This window comes from Centropristis striata, chromosome 2 (genome assembly GCF_030273125.1).
Source record: "Centropristis striata isolate RG_2023a ecotype Rhode Island chromosome 2, C.striata_1.0, whole genome shotgun sequence".
In the NCBI taxonomy this organism is placed as follows: Eukaryota; Metazoa; Chordata; class Actinopteri; order Perciformes; family Serranidae; genus Centropristis; species Centropristis striata.
In genome coordinates, this window is record NC_081518.1 from 22758645 (window position 1) to 22775925 (window position 17281).

The following is a 17281-nucleotide window of genomic DNA, read 5'->3' on the forward strand; positions in this document are numbered from 1 at the left end:
TCTTTAAATATAAGACAATATGGGAATAACAATTGTCCAAGCATCAGAACACATAGCACACACAGTACAGTACAATATTCTTGTCATAAAAAGGTCAGAGGAGAGGAAATCTGCACTGAAAAGTAAAAACAAATCTGTGTATCTGACTGTAAATACTGTAGAAGTAATAATTGTGATTCATTAAACAACAAAGTACATTAACAAAATGAAGTCTCTTCAGCCTTATCATAGAACTATTTAATGTTTCCACAGCTGTTTTGTGTAAAGACCTTTTTACATAAAGGTGACTTTACTCAATTTACCTGACAGATGACTGAATGTTTATTTATCAGATTATTCTAATGATAATCCCTTTTAATTAGTATATAATACATTTAAAACATCCAGTGGATCAGGAAGATAAAACCACTCAGAGAAGGTTTAATTTCCTCCCAGAATAATAACAGCAGTGTGAGTATTTAATAAAGCTGAGCTTTTAATTTTTACACTAAGAGAGAAAACTAGAGCAGCAAGTTACTCCATTAAATAAAAGCATCAATCCTCTGATTGTTGTGAAAAGCTGCTCAAAATGCTTTTATTTTCAGACAGAACAGATGATATGAAGCTGCTCAAACTTCACATCTGTCACAGCTGCACACAGCATGCAGGAACAAGCAGCTCTCATGTTATCAGAGAGTTTACGTGTGAACAGAAATGAGACGTTTTATATTTCACATGTGAGGTATAATCTTAGAGATGGAGAGAAATATTATTATAAAGAAGTAAAATTTGTTTCAGTTTCACAAATTGTTTCCGTTCCTTGATCTAAACACAGACGGCAACTAAATGAGGAAGAAGCCTCCTTTCCAGCTGCTATTTCATAAACAAAGTTTTTATAAACCTACTTTAGCTGCTCAGTTTCTAAAACAATCACTTGTGTTTTCTAGAATCATTAAAGGGATAGTCTGTTTTTTTTTAAGTGGAGTTGTATGAGGTTCTTATCCGTAGTGAGTGTATTTCTGACAGTTTGTGGCCTCAAATTCACCCTTACATGGAAGCTAAGCAGTGTACTGCTGCTAAACATACATTTACAATATTTATACTGTTTTACTTTTCCATTTGTAAGCCTTTTCCGACAGAGAACTGAAGCTGTTATATCGATCTACGCTCTCTACAAAGCCACCAGACTCCATTGACAAAAACACCTCGCTGAAAGTTGCTGGTCTCCCGCTGTCTCCATCAGTTTATTCATGTTATTGTGCTTCTTTGGCTTCTTTGTTTTAAAGGGTTAGTTCAGATTCACCAAAGTCACAAAATAACACAAAAAAACTAACTAAAATGACTGTTTTTGTCAATGGAGTCTGGTGGCTTTGAAGAGAGCATAATTGCAGAGTAGGGAGAAAAGCTTACACATATATGTAAACTGATAGATAATTTTTTCGTGGCTAAATTATATTTTGCTGCCACCTCATGCAACCACACTTAATCTCACAAATAATCTACACTATCTCTTTAATGCAAGATTAATGCATTTACAGCCCAACAGGTGACAGTGCTGACTGACATGCAGACTGAAGTAAGATGTAACAGCAGAGCTTAAACTTTACAGTCTTACTGCATTTGATCATCAGTTCTCATGTCTGAAATGTGTTTAACATGAGTGTTTGTGTAAATGTGTTAAGACGAGGCATCACTGGAAAACAAACACAATTATTTATCATTTTTGGACTACCAGGACCGCAGGACGTATAAATATATACAGTTTTGAGGCTGTAATTTCATAAAAATGTGCAAATCAGTTGCAAAGTTGATCTAAAGGAACTCATTTTCTCATTTAATTCAGATAAATATAATTATGCTATCTTAAGAGATAAACAAATACAATTTCAGGAATTTTAGTAAAACAAAATAATAACATTTTTATTAACAAAAACAATGAGTCCACACAACTTGTTTTAGTCTGTTTCTAGTTTCTGTTTTGCACATTTGATGACAGCAGCTAATGTAAACCTAAAACCGATCAATCAATCCAGAAACCAGCCCTGTGATGCCTCCCTCTGTCAGCGTTAGTCAGTGTTAATACCTGCTTTAAAGCTGAGCTCGTCAGCCTCCTGGCCCGCGTAATCATAGAGTGCTCGGACTCGCACCGCCTCTACCTGATCCTCCTCGTCCTCCGCCTCCCCCACGCCGTTCACCGCCAGCTTCTTAGGACTCTCCTCGTCTGACCAGTCCGAAGAATAATCTTTCACCCTGAGAGAAGAGCGGCAGGACGTCACACAGACACACATATAAAAATGATATAATGTCCAAAATGTATATAAAATGTTGGTGTGGAAGCAGCTTTACAGATGGAAATAAAAAGAGTTGGGAGGTTTTAAAATAAAAATAAAAACCAATTTATTTATTTAACTATATTGCCTCATTTATATATTGATATTTATTCATAAATGTATTGCCTCATTTGTTCATTTCATGGCTATATTTATGCATTTCATGTGCATTTATGCATTTAATATTTCTTATATACAATTCTAAAACTTTTCCATTATTAAAAAGGTGTTGATACTTTTTAAAACCTTTACTTTGAAATCTGTTGTTTGTCCTAAAGCATCTAGTGCTTTAAGTTAAATTAAGTTGAATAAAAACCTAAATAAAGCTGCAGACCTGTATGTGTTTGCAGCCTGATTTACGTACTTTCTCCCCGGGTTACTGAACATCACATGTAGCCCTTTAAACTTAATGTGCCCCACTGAGAGGTTGTAAATGTGGTGCTGCAGTAACGTCACAAAACTCCTGGCAACCGCATCACGGTCGTCATCACGGACGTCCAGCGGAGAACAGAGTGTGTGAAAAAATCTCCTCAGTGAGTTTATTTAACAACACTGAGCTCTGGTTTGTAAACCAGTTTATAGAGACGGTGATGAAGCTGCCAGCTATAGAAAATATGTAGCTAAGCTCCTGGAAAAACTCACACTTTCTAATTTTATTTTGACTGAATTTTCCCTAAATGTACTACACAGACAAGGCAAGTTTATTTATAGACCATTTAGAAGCAATTAAAAATGCTTTACAGGGACACAGAAATATATCAAACATAAGACGTTAAGTTCGCACTGAAACTGCATTTAAAAGACAATAAATGGTGCCTTCATAGTATGATAATAATGTAGTAAGTGTGCAGCAGACGTGGAGGTGTCTCCTACCTGCTGCTGTCCAGAGTGATGGGACTGGGCGGGGCATCGACTCCGCCTGAGGACACGATGTTGGTGAGGGTGACCACGTTGTCTTCAGAGTTTCCGCCTCGCTCCTTCCTGCTGATGGAGCGACTCGCCTCAGGAGACCACTCCTGCACATACACATGAAAAGTTTAATTCATAAAAAATTGAATGCAACAATGCTCAAGTCTTTCAGGGATGTTTTCTTTTATAGCTTTACATTGCACGGTGTGACCAGAGACATAATGGTTAATGTCAGAAAACTTTTAATAGATAGTGATGTGTACTGACATTACGCACTTGTACTTTGTACAAAATAATAATAATAATGTCTTTAAATTAGCTTACTCAAGAGAATTCAATGAGCCATCATCATATAACTGTCAACTTTGGCCATAGTGGGCGCTGTACAGAAAAAGTAGTGCAGTTTGTGTTAAAAAAGCTTCTTCTTGGGAAATTTTTCAAGACAACATGAAGCCAGCAGCATATTTTTAAAGTGCAAAGCAGACAGAATATGATTCTGATTTAGAAACGATGTGACTGCATGTAAATTCATATAAAAATTGCCCGCAGTGGCACAAATTGGCTTACTGCACAAGTTATCACAAGATATTTAAACTTGAGCTGAAAATTTACTCTTCATTAATCTGTCCTTACTTGATTGTTCAGAGACGAGCAGGAAAAGGACAATAGAATGCAGAGAAATAAACCATGAGAAAAGAGGAAGCAAGTTCCTGCTCGCTGAGTCACAGGCTGAGCTCCTATAAACATGGTGGTCAGTTTGTAGCTTGTTTACCGTCAACGTTTGAATAGTAACGATGCAGTCAAATTTAGTAGATTTGAATTCATTTTTCCTGTATTTATATTCCAATAAAAGAATATATAATCCTGTGGGAAACTGCAGCATATTCTAATATGTGTGTGATCAACCCCAATTTAAAAAAAACTTCAAAAACAACAACAGATTTTCAATTAAAAACTGTAAAAAGAAATTAGTTGTAGTATATTTAATGTTCAAACTTAATAACTTTTGCTTTTGTAAACAAAGACTAATTTTGAACTTTATATATATTCTGATTTTATTTACATCCCACAGCGTCCCAACTTTTTGGGGATTGGACTTGTATGTAAGCTTATTACTGGAAAATGATAAATAGAACTTATTTAAAACAATAAAAACTGAACAAAAACACCAACAAATGTGTTTTCTGTCTGAGTGGTCAGTTAATGACCAGTCCTGTCCTGTGGTACATAATCAATGTCTGATCAGACACACACCCAGACAAAAACACACACACAAACACACACTGTGTCCATAATAACAGGGTGCTGACAGAAGGAGGTGGCGGTGGATTCAGTTACTGGTATTTACAGTCTCAGAGGAGCTCAGAACAACCTCCAAACTACCCGCTCTCCAGGAGAGGTGTGTGTGTGTGTGTGTGTGTGTGTGTGTCTGAACTAACTGTCCTCACAAGTATAGAATTAACACCACGCACGCTCAGTCTCTATCTCTAACAAAAGATGATTACAGATTGACACTTTTAAGGTTTCATCATGCAGCAGAAGAGTAAAGTTTGAGTTATGAATGAATATAGTTAACAGAAAGTCCTTAAAGGAGAGAAAGACAGTGTGTGTGTGTGTGTGTGTGTGTGTGTGTGTGTGTGTGTGTTGGGACAATGGCTCTCTGTTTGCGTGTCAGCAGCGCTGTGGGAAAGCCAGGAGATTCCTCAGAGGACAGAAGAGATTCGTTTCTTTCTGCCAACGTCTCTCTCTACACTTATTTTTCAATTTGAGAAAAAACTGTGGAAGATAAACAGCGTTCACTTTGTCATTACAGCTAAAAATGCATTTCCAAATCCTCTTTAAATGTGGAGAAAATGTCACGTATTTGTTCTGTTTCCCAACGTTCTCAACAAACCTACTTCCTGATCTCGACACTGTACATTAGTCTGAACCATAATTATCACCTGACTTCATGGCAAAACAGCTGAATTATCCTTCAAGCTGTTTGTGTTTATATACTTAAACTTCACAGCAGCCTCTCCTCTTTATTGTTACACTGCTACCCCAAATGGTAACACTTTATTTTAGCATCCATTAGCAGAATATAAATGGTTAATTAATTGTTTATAAGACACAATAATGGAGCTATAATGCATCCTGTGTCAACAGCTATTCCCCTGAAGCACCCATAAGTGGAGACAACTGATAGATGACAGTATAAAAAACACAGGTGTAATGATATTAATTATGTCTTAGTAGGGGAAACTATAATTGTTGACAAACTGTATATATAACCACATCATAGTAAGTTATGAATATATAATTAACTGTTTATATGGTGCTTATAAATGCTGAGTGGGGGGACTTAGAATGTTTTCCTCTCCTTCTGAATTCATAAGATTCTTTCAGAAACACACTTTTCAAATCAGCCTACAGATTCCTGAAGGAACAAAAACAAGTCAATGTACATGCGTGTTTACAATATGGCCACCCAGACTAGCAACTTAAACGTGTAGCTAAAGTTAAAGAGACCACACAAAATAACAGAACAAAAGAAAATATTAAGAATTTAACCGTAAGAACCTCAGTAGCCTCTCACCCTAAAATATAGTACACTCATTTGTTTGATGCATTCTGTATTTTTACACAGCATCCACAGCAACTTTTTGGGAACAACCATGACAAGAAGAAAGCAACCATATTTGGGGAAGAGGGTGGAGCTATGTTGCGCTAACCAGCAATCTTGGTTAGCAAGTGCAAAAACAGCCAACTCCTCAGAGTGACCTTTAGTGCAACTGAACACCGAACAAGAAAATTGAAATTGACCAAAGTGGAGACAACCAAACTGGAAACCAACGTAGTAGTAGCCATTTACAAGGTAGCTCCCCTTAAAGCAAACCTGCTTTATCATCTATTTTACTCTAAATGGACCATAATTTAGTAAATGAATATCATGCTGTATTAACCCATTTAAGCCGGGAAAGCATTACCGCATTTCTACCAATAAAACCGGGGGCACTCTTGCGTTATTCTACCATTAAAGCCGGGAAAGCGGATTCGTCGTTTTGTAGTATTTGGAGTTTTTTCCACCTATTTTCGGTCTCTTGTCCAATGAAATGCAATGCACGCCACTGCAACATGGGATTTTTCCAGAACTGAAATCATGGTGGAAGACGATTATAGTAGAGGGAGCTCAGATATGACATATATAAGCTCTCAAATACTTTTTGAATTTCATTTCTATCTGCGACAGAGGCTGAAAATCGATTATTTAATAGGCGTTGACACTTCTGTTGAATTTCCAGAAAAACTTCACGTTTTTTTTAAATCGCCCAGAGGTTTTACAGGCATTTATTCCAGGCGTTTTAGGCCTAAATGGGTTAAAGAAGACTTAAAACTAATGATTAAGACCATAAAGCCATTATGACAATGTTTACTGAGGTCAGAAATCAAGTGAGAAGTAGGGTCATTTTTTATAGACTTCTTTACAATCTGACTTCTTCTCGCAGCCAGTGGAGTCGCCCCCTGCTGGACATTACAAAGAATGCAGGTTTAACTTCACTTTTCAGACCTGGAGGTTGCTGCCTGAAGCCGACTGAATGACGTTCAACGCGTTGCCACTTGACAGGCTTCGTTTAAACTTGGCCAGAATAATCTTTACTCCCATCAAATATAGACAAATAGCTTTAAAAACATCTTCAAATAGACTTTATGTGGTGCAGTCGCTGCTTTATGAGTGTTGTATGTCAACTCTTTTGTTTGATATGAAACTCGAGGCTGCAGGCCTGGAACAGCACACACGCGTACGCGCACACAGACACACAGACACACACACAGTCAGTCAGTGTGTAGCTGCCAAAAATAAAAGTGGAGGGCAGGAATCCAGATGATTGTATCTCCATTATGACTCGCAGATCTTTTCACAGACAGAAAATAGGACAATACAACAATTCCTTCATTGTGAGTGTGGGACAGAGAGTGAGGCGGGTGTGGAAATGCCTGCGTGTAACTGATCACAATCGGTTATATCATCCTCAGGCTGGATTCACAATAACCGCTCAGGAAATGAAAGGACTTGGAAAGAACCGATACATGTCTCACTCTTCTTCTATTTTTAACTTCAGGATAAAAGAGCTTTTTCACAGCAAGTGTTGACTTAAACTGTGCAAAAATACATTTTAGAAGACAGGCGAGCCTGGCTTTGTCCAATGAAAAGAGCTGTTTTAATTTAGTCCTTGCAAAGATAAAACAAATGACATAAAACGTGTATTAGTGAGTTGTTTATTTACAGATCCCTTCATTGGCATAATGCAGAAGAAATGCATTAAGAAATTTATGAAGAAAATAATACAGAAATAAATGAGTTTGGGAAATACCACTAATAAAAAAAAAATATATATATATATATAAATACATTTAAATAAAATTAAATATTAAAAGCAAAATTACATACATTAAATATTAAAATAGTTAATTTCAAATAGATACATATTAATATATATATATATATATATATAAATAAATAGTTAAATTAATAATAGATACAAGGAAAAATTAAATAGGAAGGTAAATAAATAGGGGGATCAGAACAAAGGTAAACTAGAAAATTGCATATTTTTGCTCTTTTTTCTGGTGCACTGAGTGGCAATAAATCAATAATTATTAATAAAGTCATTATTTTTTATTTACTTTTAATTTTGGCAGTTTGGTCTTCCATATAAGTGAAATCAATCTTCCCACGTAACGCACAGAAAACCAGCGTATCTCGCAAAATGAGATAGAACTTTTCTATTAAACTCTGAAGAATCAATAATTTGTGCTTCTTTTTCCCAGATCTGTAAATATTGGTTGGTCTCAGTGGCCTGCAGGTCTGCAGAGAGAGGGTGAAACCTGTAGATTTCCACCAACATCTACATAAACCTGTATCTATGTGTGTGTGTGTGTGTGTGTGTGTGTGTGTGTGTGTGTGTGTTCAGACATTCCTGACCCCACTCAGAGCTCTCAGTCACACAACAAGGCTTTCACTGCAAGCCTGTTTAATATTCAGTCTGTCTCGCTGACACAAGCACAAGCACACACGCGCACATACACACACATACACAGAACAACTGCTACAGTCCTGCACTGGACTCTTGTTTCCATCAAGATGTTTGAAAAGAAATGAATGAAAATGAATGAATGAGATTATGTAAATAACCCTGAAATTCAATTAGCCTGTGTGAGTGTGTGTGTGTGTGTGTGTGTGTGTGTGTGTGTGCGTGCGCGCACCTCAAACTGTGGCCAGTTCATGCTCATGCCCGGTCCGTGGGTGTTCCTCCACCATCTCAGATCTTCCGTGTCATTGGCTGCTTGGATGGTCTGACCCAGGTCCCGGTACAAACTTTTGAACCTGTTGGACAAAGAGACTATCAGCCATCACATCTACTGTACTCCTCCTCCTCTATGTTCAGTTATTAAAGATGCAAGTCCAATATTCATTCTCTTAGCTCCATTTTTTCACTACCAGCTCCTGAGACAAATATCTGTCTCTTTTACTGCAAAATGCTCATCAGGAAATCTCTCATTTTGGCAAAACTACAGTGCTCATGCACTCAGAGTTATATGTACTGATTACACTGTGTGTTCTGCAGGCTGAGCCTTTAAAATCCTGAAGCCTCCATTTAAAAAGGTGTAATTCCAGATAAGACTGTTGTAAGTGCATTCTTTCTAGCCGGCATTATCAGCTCTGTCGTGGTTTGTTTACACTCAGCGATGATATAAAGAAAAAACCTGCATCTATTCATCGACATCCAGGAACATGACTGATGGCTGTTTGTTCAACACATTCAAACAGATGAAGTCCAGTATGTCCAACATTTCTGTCACCAGAATAAAGTGACAAGCACATGTACAAGCACGAGTCTAAGAGTAAACCTGTAAAATCACTGAAATATTCCACCAATTTTGACCACAAAATTCTAACTCTTTCAATTTTTTGTTGCGTTTTGAGCTGCATCCCATGAATTACTGACGTTTTTATATTATTGTATCAGTAATATACTATAACAACTCCTCTTTTGTCATCCACATTTAAAACGAACATGTATACACAAATGATGTAATCTTTACCATTTCTTGTGAAATTCTTCATAGTGTAAGTCTTAAGGCCTCAAACAGTTTTTAAAATGGCACAACAAGATAAACCGAGAAGATAAAATCTCACTTTGGAGGAACTTCTCAAACTTAAAAACTCATGTAAGAAGATACTGCTTCTTTTTAAAGACCGGGTTTACGTTTATCCAAGTCTGTCATAATACTATACTGTCTATATGTACATTAAAACTGTTTTTTGATGCTGTAATTGCCCCCTGTTTTAACAGACCATAAAGAGTTAACTTCTTAAGGTGTTATGTAAAGTAATTAACATGTTTTAATCTCTTTGTACTGCTGATAAAAACTGAACTCTTCCGACTTTCTCAGTTTACTTTAACAGCTAACTGTCAAAAGCGTGAATCTACCCTCACAAGCCAAAACTTGGCAAAGCACTCAGTACAGTGCCCTCATGCACAGTCATTCACTTCAGGGAAAGAGAGCTCAGTCTGTGAGTCTGGACATTTGATTTGGACCGAGGTCACTGTAAGGTGGTCTTTCTGAGCAGTCGCTCTGTACTTTAACTTCAACTGTTGACTTTGATTTTGTACACTGAACCATCTTACTGTAAAGTTAACTTTTACAGAACAAAAGACAAATAAAAAGATATGAATTAAGTCACTGGATGTCAATTCTCCCTTCCTGCTCACAGAGTTAAAGACGAAAGGTTTTGTTCAATATCTGGACAAAGATCTTGTTGGACTTTACCAATCGTGGTTGCCGTGGTAACAGTGGCTTGTTTAAATAAAAATGAGAGGTCAATAGTTAATGGACAACAAAGAGAGTTTTCTATTAACTCCTGTGTACACACACACACGTTTAAACCTCGACGGTTCTGTATGACTTCATTCTGAGTCATGGATCATCAATCACTTCTCTCATGTGTGTATATGTAGGTATATGTGTGTGTCCTACCCGTCTTTGGCGGACAGGTCGAGGTGTTTATGGATGTCCAGCAGGACGTCTTTAAAGAAGCACAGCCTCCTGCGCTCGGCCTCCTGGGTGAGGTCGAACACCTGCTCCATGTCCTCCATGTAGCGAGGGTTACAGCGGTTCAGCTCCTCCAGGGCCTTCGAGTAGCGCTCCTTCAACTGCAACACAAACACACACTGAGCTACTGTGCAACTCCTTATCACACTGCATTCAGTAAGACGAAGAGAATCAAATGTGCCCCTGTCATTACTCCCTCACTGTGATACTTAGTTCAGATATTTTGCTAAATGCACTGTTTCATATGAAAAGCAGCAGCATTTACTTGCATGTGCTCCTAAACATGTGAAAGTATTCAATATAAAAATATGAAAAACTGATTTCGACCCATTTTCACTTCAATGAGTTTTCTTATTTTAAACTCCAGTTTCAACTCCTGCAAGTTAAAAAAATGCTTGGCGTACAGTGACTAATATGAACATGAGTGAAAGACACCATTTGGTGAGTTTTATTGACTTTTGAAACTAATGTTAGCTGCATTCATTGAAAAAGGAGTTGGTAACACTGTTAGGTTCTAAGATACTGTGATTCCCTTCTTGCATATGGTATCATTAAATCCTTGACTATCACATCATGGGAATAAACAACACCTGCTCTGTGTTACCATGTTTGGTTCAGGAGACGATACAACAGAAGATTGGGACACTTCTAACATGCCTCACTGCAAGCAAATGTAATCTGTTGTACACACACAGCATGTCCTGTTTTCCATCCAACAGGATGGAGCGCTGGTGATGTTTACCTTGATGACGTGTTGGAGGTGTGGTGGTTCAAACTCACCGCATTTAGAGTCAGTCATCTGCAGCATTAAGGCTTCTTCTTTTACTATTCCTCCCTACAATATTTTAAAACTAATATAATGAGAAAACTCTTCTTCTTTACTGACGTTTATAGGCAGTAACAGTCTGCCGTAGCCGTTTCACCATAAAAGCTTCCCTTTGGAATGGAAATATTTTAATGTGGAAGAATAACAGCAGAAAGTTACTTAAAGGTACAAACTTTCATACTGTGTTGATTTTGGTGGCCCTAGTGGACAGACTCCATTTAGAAGAGCTCTCGTTTTATTGCAGCAGGGTCTGACCGTCTGCCTCGCTCAGTCCTGGTTCTAGTTCTCCAGTGGGCCCAGCACACGGCCTGGGTCGCCAGCTGCTGCGGCTGTGAGCTTTAGGTTCTGCAGCCACAGAAGATCCCTCGGCTGTTGCATAGCATGGAGCTCTGAGCTTCCCACAACAGCTTCAACAGAAGGTCAAAGGTGGCAGCAAAGCCAGATCTGGGATTGTCCGTGGAGTTTCCCCGGGGCGTCATGGCAGGCATGAAGAATGACTATATAGAAATACCCAATATTCTTGCTTTTATAACCAATTAAAAAAAATTAAACTAACTTAACATGCATTCTGGTTATGATCGGTGAAAATAAACAAATCAACTGTAAAATAAAATGCTTTGTGGTCACCTCTGGACAGAGACAACAGCAATCCACAGGTTGCTTCTCTAATGTTTGTGGCTGGAATACAGCCTGCTTGTGACTAGTCTAGGTGATCTTTCAGGTATTTTCCCCCGCAACTGTATGAATGAGTCATGATATTGGATTGCATTTCCTCGTCCTGTATTTTGTCCCAGGGTTTCCCTGTTTTTCAATTGATCGTTTCCCTCTACAGGACCTGGAGTTTCTTCTCTGAGCAGAGAGCAGAGGAGACAAGCCCGGTCATGTTTCGAAACTCAAAAACACACACAGGTATGTTTTTCTGGACTCACTGACACACCCAGAATGTGGAGCTTCACATGGGACTGAACGAGTGTTTGTGAGTGCGTGCGTGTGCGTGCGTGCGTGCGTTTCGTACCTTCTCGGCCTCCTCGCTGCATCGCTCTGCTCGGGCCGAGAATTTACGAACTTCCTCCTGCGACTTGGTCGGGTCAGCCTTGGCGTGCGTTTCCCTGGTGACTGCTGTCCACTCCTCCTTCCTGGCCTGATGGTAGCTCTTCTTACTGGCATCCACCTAAAACACACAAACACACACACACACACACACACATTCATACACAATGATACACTTTGATTTGCTGCTGAAATCAATATAGCTCCCATTACATTCCCCACATCTCATTGTCTTTGTAAATGAAAAGTGTCAATGAGGAAACAGACTGCTTCTTAGTAGTCTAATGTTAATTTTTCAGTATTAGAGTAAAAGTGTGAAGGAGATATAACTCCTCTGTCATCTATAACTCAAGCAGGACTTTACAAGTTAACCGGTTGTGTCGACCTCTCAGACTTCCCTCACCTCTTTGAGTTTGCGGACCCAGGGTTTCTGTGCTTTGCGGAAGCCGTCGTCTGCGTCCTTGGTCTCCCTGAAGCCTCCCATCATCTGCTTGTGGTAGGCGTCCTTCTGCCAGTTGCGCACCTTCTCGTTGTCCTCGTTCGCCAGCCGATCCCGCAGCTCCAGATGCAGCTCGCTGAGCCGATCGGCTGCCTGCATAAAGGCGTGCCACGCTTTCTCCAGCGTGCCATACTGAGGACCTGAGGAGCAAATGAAGGGGGAAGAGACGCTTGAATCATCAACATTTATCTTGAAACAACAAAATAAGACAGCGACTTCCTTGTTGGATGGTTTGTTTGTGTGTACAACTGTCAAGTCGTTGGCCAAGATCGTGTACTAACTTGCTCAATTAGACTGGTGAAGATTCTGATCTGGTTTTAATACTCAAACAACTCATACATACTTTTAATACATAAATGCCGAACCTCTGGAAACACCACAATCATGGCTAGACGTGTGAAGAACTTAAAATGTATTTTGTGCAGAATAACACAGTTGCAAAAAAAATTATTTTATAAAAATGTAGTAAAAATTTACTATATAAAAACATAATTAACCAAGCGCCCACAAGTGTCACCAATATTGGAAAATATCAGGCTCCACATGATATACATATTAAACTATTTGTATTTTCCATGCCAATCTTGTCCTCTCCTCTCTGCTCTGTGTAAAGAGTCTGCAGTTTATTCATTGCTTCACAGTGTCACTGAGGAGTGCAATTTTAAATTTTGTTTTTACAGGATCTGGTATGTGCAAATGTTTATTTTTCTCAAAATGTTTAAAGAGATATGTAGAATAAAGTGACTTTGATGAAATATAACAATTGTAAGCTTAGACTTTATTTTTCTTGACTGAAGCATTTGTTGCACATGACCATAAGAAATGTGAAAATCCACCAAGAATTCCTGTTTTTACAGTTTCTGGCTGTGAAAATGCTGCAATTTTGGTGATTTTTTTTACTCCATTTATCCATTTTATCCACTTAGCAGCAGACTAAGCAAAGTATTCAACATCTCCAGCTCTTCCTGGGGAACTCTGAAGCATTCCCAGGCCAGGAGAGATATAATCTCTCCATCATGTTCTGGGTCTTCCTCTGTGCCTCTAACCAGTTCGACTTGCCTAGAAAACCTCCATTGGGAATTTTAATACATTTTTTTAAACAAAAACTAAGCCTTTCAAACCTGCCAGTAAGTTGTGGGGGTTCAGGGAATAAGAGTCTGTCAGTCAATGCTTCAAAATACACGTCCTTTAAAAGGAAGGAATCAATTTAGCTTACAACTGAGTAAGTGGAAGTAAGTGATGCATACCAGCTCGTGATTTTGGTAAAAGTAAAATGATTTTGCCATATTTCAAGTTATAATAAACACAAAAAATCTAACACATACTGTATTTATCCCAGAGGTGTTGGATGATTACAGGACAAATCAGTGTTTCAAAACTTCAAGTCTTTCCCTAAAATATTTTTTGAGCTCCATTAAAATGCTTCTTGTGTTAATAATTTATAGATTAGTTGAAGCAAAACCTGAAGCTTTGCAGTCAGATTGAGTGGCTTGTCTGCAGACCTTGACAGTGTACTGATCCAAAACAAACCAAAAGTAAAAATATTAAATATTATCTTCTGCTGCATCCTGCAGCCCATATGATCAGTGTTTATACTCACCTTTCTCCACGACGCCCCTCCACCTCTTGGCCCAGCTGCTCAGCTGCAGAGCGTAACTCTTCTCGATCTTGGCTCGCTCCTGGAAGCAGCTGACCATCTCGTTACACAGCCGGTGGCCGTCGTCTATCCGCTTCACCGTCCTTTTGTAGGTTCCCGGCTGCACAGAGACACAGTTACAGTGAACACACAAAATAGTGAAGAGTCTAAACTGTTGTGAGTCATTGCAATCATTTTCTACTGTTGTGCATTAAAGTGACTCATGTGTTGCCAACATGCCAATATTAGTGTGGCCAAATATTAACACAGCAGGATGTTTAGCAGACTTGTGATGATGTACATAAGATGAAAATAGAGACAAAATGAAAAGGGTGAACGAGGACAGACGGAGCAGTGAGTGGAAGGTTGAAGGTATGTAGTTTTTCCAGATGGAGGGCTGTGAAGCCGGCAGTCAGTCAGCAGGGACTCATTATGCGTCTGTGTCTCTATCTAAACACCACCTCCGGCTGCTCCTCTCAGCTGCTCCAATAAACTCATCGAGTACGGAAAACAATAATTGTCCAGGTTTCCAGAGCAGGAGAAAATACATCTAGAGTTTTATTGACTGATCCTGTTTGTGATCTGGTTAAATCATTAAGAACAGAGATCATAATCCTTGCCGTTTGTTAAGTAAGTCACTAAGTGTTTTTGGAAAGCTGCGGCTCAGCAGATAGAGCGGGGCGTCCACTAATCACAGGCCTGGTGGTTGATTTTCCGCAGTTCCTCCTGCCCACATGTGAAGTGTCCTTGGGCAAGATGCTAAACCCAAAATTGCTCCCAGTATGTTGGCAGGTTAGCTATGGAGGACAGAAGCTGCCAAAATCCAAACTTAATTAATTAATTTGTTATTTAATATGGCCTGAAATGCAAGAAACTCCAAAAATAATATTTTATGTATAATATATTTTTTACATTAATTCATTGATATAATTTTCCTTTGTATTAAATCCTCTATTTATTTACTTGTCTATTTCATTTACATTTTATTTATTAATCTATTTATCCATTTAAAATTAATTGAATGTACTTATCATTGCATTTTTTTTCAATTAACTTTAAACTAAATTACTTTTATTGTAGGTATTTTTAAATATATAATTTAGATAATAGATATGTATTCTTTTTTCTAATTATCTATTTTTAACTGTTTATTGTCATACATTTTTTAAAGAATGTATTTATTATTGCATTTTAAAATATTTTTTTGTATTTATTTTTAAATATATTATTTACATATATAAATATATATTAATCTTTTTATCTATTGATTTACAATCCTTTTTTAAAAATATGTATTTATTATCGCATTTTAAATTAATTTTAAACTATATTATTATTTACATATATGAATATATAAAAAATGTTATTCTATATATATTTATTTATTAGGGTTATATTTTCTTAATACGACTATTAAGGTTTCCATAGTTGGCACCACATGGTAGCTCGCTGTTGTTAGTGTGTGTGTGTGTGTGTGTGTGTGTGTTTGAGAATGAGAGGTGAAATGTGGATTAAACTGCTATATAAATGCAGCCAATAATGTGTGAGCAAGCTCTTCCAGTCCAATCTAATAATTGTTTTTTCCGCTTGAGTTTTCTGTTAATGTCAGAAATGAGTGTGGTGTGTGTTTCCACTGTACCTCCCAGAAGCTGTCGGAGCTCCCCAGGTCGCTGAGGTCTCCGTTGGAAGACATTTTGGGGTCGGCCTTACAGCACGGAATGATGGCGGCTAGAAAAAAAACTGCAGAGAGACAGAGAGAGAGAAAGAGAAAGACGGAGAGAGAGAATGGCATTTAATACATGCAGCTGGTTTCAGGTTTTACACGGTAGAAAATCAGCCCAGCTACTGGTTGACAAATCTGATTTGAAATGGGTTGAAATATCACACTATTTTATATGAGGGGAGGAAAATTGACATCTCCTTTTACATTTATTTCAACTTTTACACAGTTAAGTCCAGTTGAAAAGGCCCCAATGCAAACTAACCTGATACTACTTTTATTGCCTTTTATTGTTTCTATTCCAATTTAAATATCTGAATGTCTGCTGCATTTCTGTGTGTGTAGCATGGACAGGACTACAACTACACTTCACTGTGGAAAAAAACAGATGAGATAAGATGAAAAAAACGAACTTTTTGATTTTCCTTAAAGACTGTTTCTGTTTCGAGCATCAAACTTGTGACCTCCTTGTGCCATGGATGTACTGTACGCATGATTACAGTTTTATCCTCAGACTCTGCAGACTGCAGCTCTCAGTCAGTGCAAACAGAAAACTGCAGTCTGCAGAGTCTGCCCCGCTTTCTGCCAACAGGGCTGTTTTCTCCACGTAGCTGCCCAATTTTCCTCTATACACAACCGGACTGTGTGTGTCCAACAAACACTGATGCCCTGCCCTGCCACACACACGCACACACACACATCCGCTCTATCACTGAGGCAGGAATCTGTTTCACTGAGTCCAGTTCATCCACAATGGATGTCATTCACCAGAAGAGGTGCACAAACATTTGTACAGGATGATCTCTGATAACAACTCACAGATACAAATAGTTACTAACAGTCTCTGCCTCTTTATGTTCAACAAAGACTCAAACTGCCAAAAGGAGGAACAAGATCGACACCTTACTGAAACCTTAAAAAGACACCAGAACCCAATCGGGATCTTGCATGAATGTTTTCTCATCTTTCTTGTTTTGTGCTTAAGAGAAGAATAAGAAAATCCTATGTGGGATTCAAAAACAGCACAGCAAACAGCAAAATCTGTTCTTACCCACCAGAGAATGTTGCAATCCTAAAGTGGACGTGCATACCAGGCAATTTGCAATTAGCACAAGGAACCCCTCCTAATAAACCGATAAAATAGCAGCAGACTTTAGCGCCCTGTGCAAAGAAACCACAACCCAACAAGCCACTGACAGGTAATGTTAAGCTCCAAATAAAGAAAAGAAAGAAA

At 38.3% G+C, this 17281-nt stretch overlaps 1 protein-coding gene across 2 annotated transcripts in view; it reads right to left on the minus strand.

The window, feature by feature from the left end:
- pacsin3 (protein kinase C and casein kinase substrate in neurons 3) overlaps positions 1 to 17281 on the minus strand; it is a 33096-nt gene that overhangs the window by 3944 nt on the left and 11871 nt on the right. For both annotated transcript variants that reach the window (XM_059346974.1, XM_059346966.1), the window contains 8 exons: positions 15967 to 16067; positions 14292 to 14448; positions 12596 to 12831; positions 12158 to 12313; positions 10242 to 10417; positions 8466 to 8586; positions 3183 to 3325; positions 2063 to 2229 (listed from right to left, as the gene is read on the minus strand). In XM_059346974.1, the coding sequence (XP_059202957.1) occupies positions 2063 to 2229; positions 3183 to 3325; positions 8466 to 8586; positions 10242 to 10417; positions 12158 to 12313; positions 12596 to 12831; positions 14292 to 14448; positions 15967 to 16020 (1210 nt within the window). In that variant the 5' untranslated portion in view covers positions 16021 to 16067. The remainder of the gene's footprint in view (positions 1 to 2062; positions 2230 to 3182; positions 3326 to 8465; positions 8587 to 10241; positions 10418 to 12157; positions 12314 to 12595; positions 12832 to 14291; positions 14449 to 15966; positions 16068 to 17281) is intronic.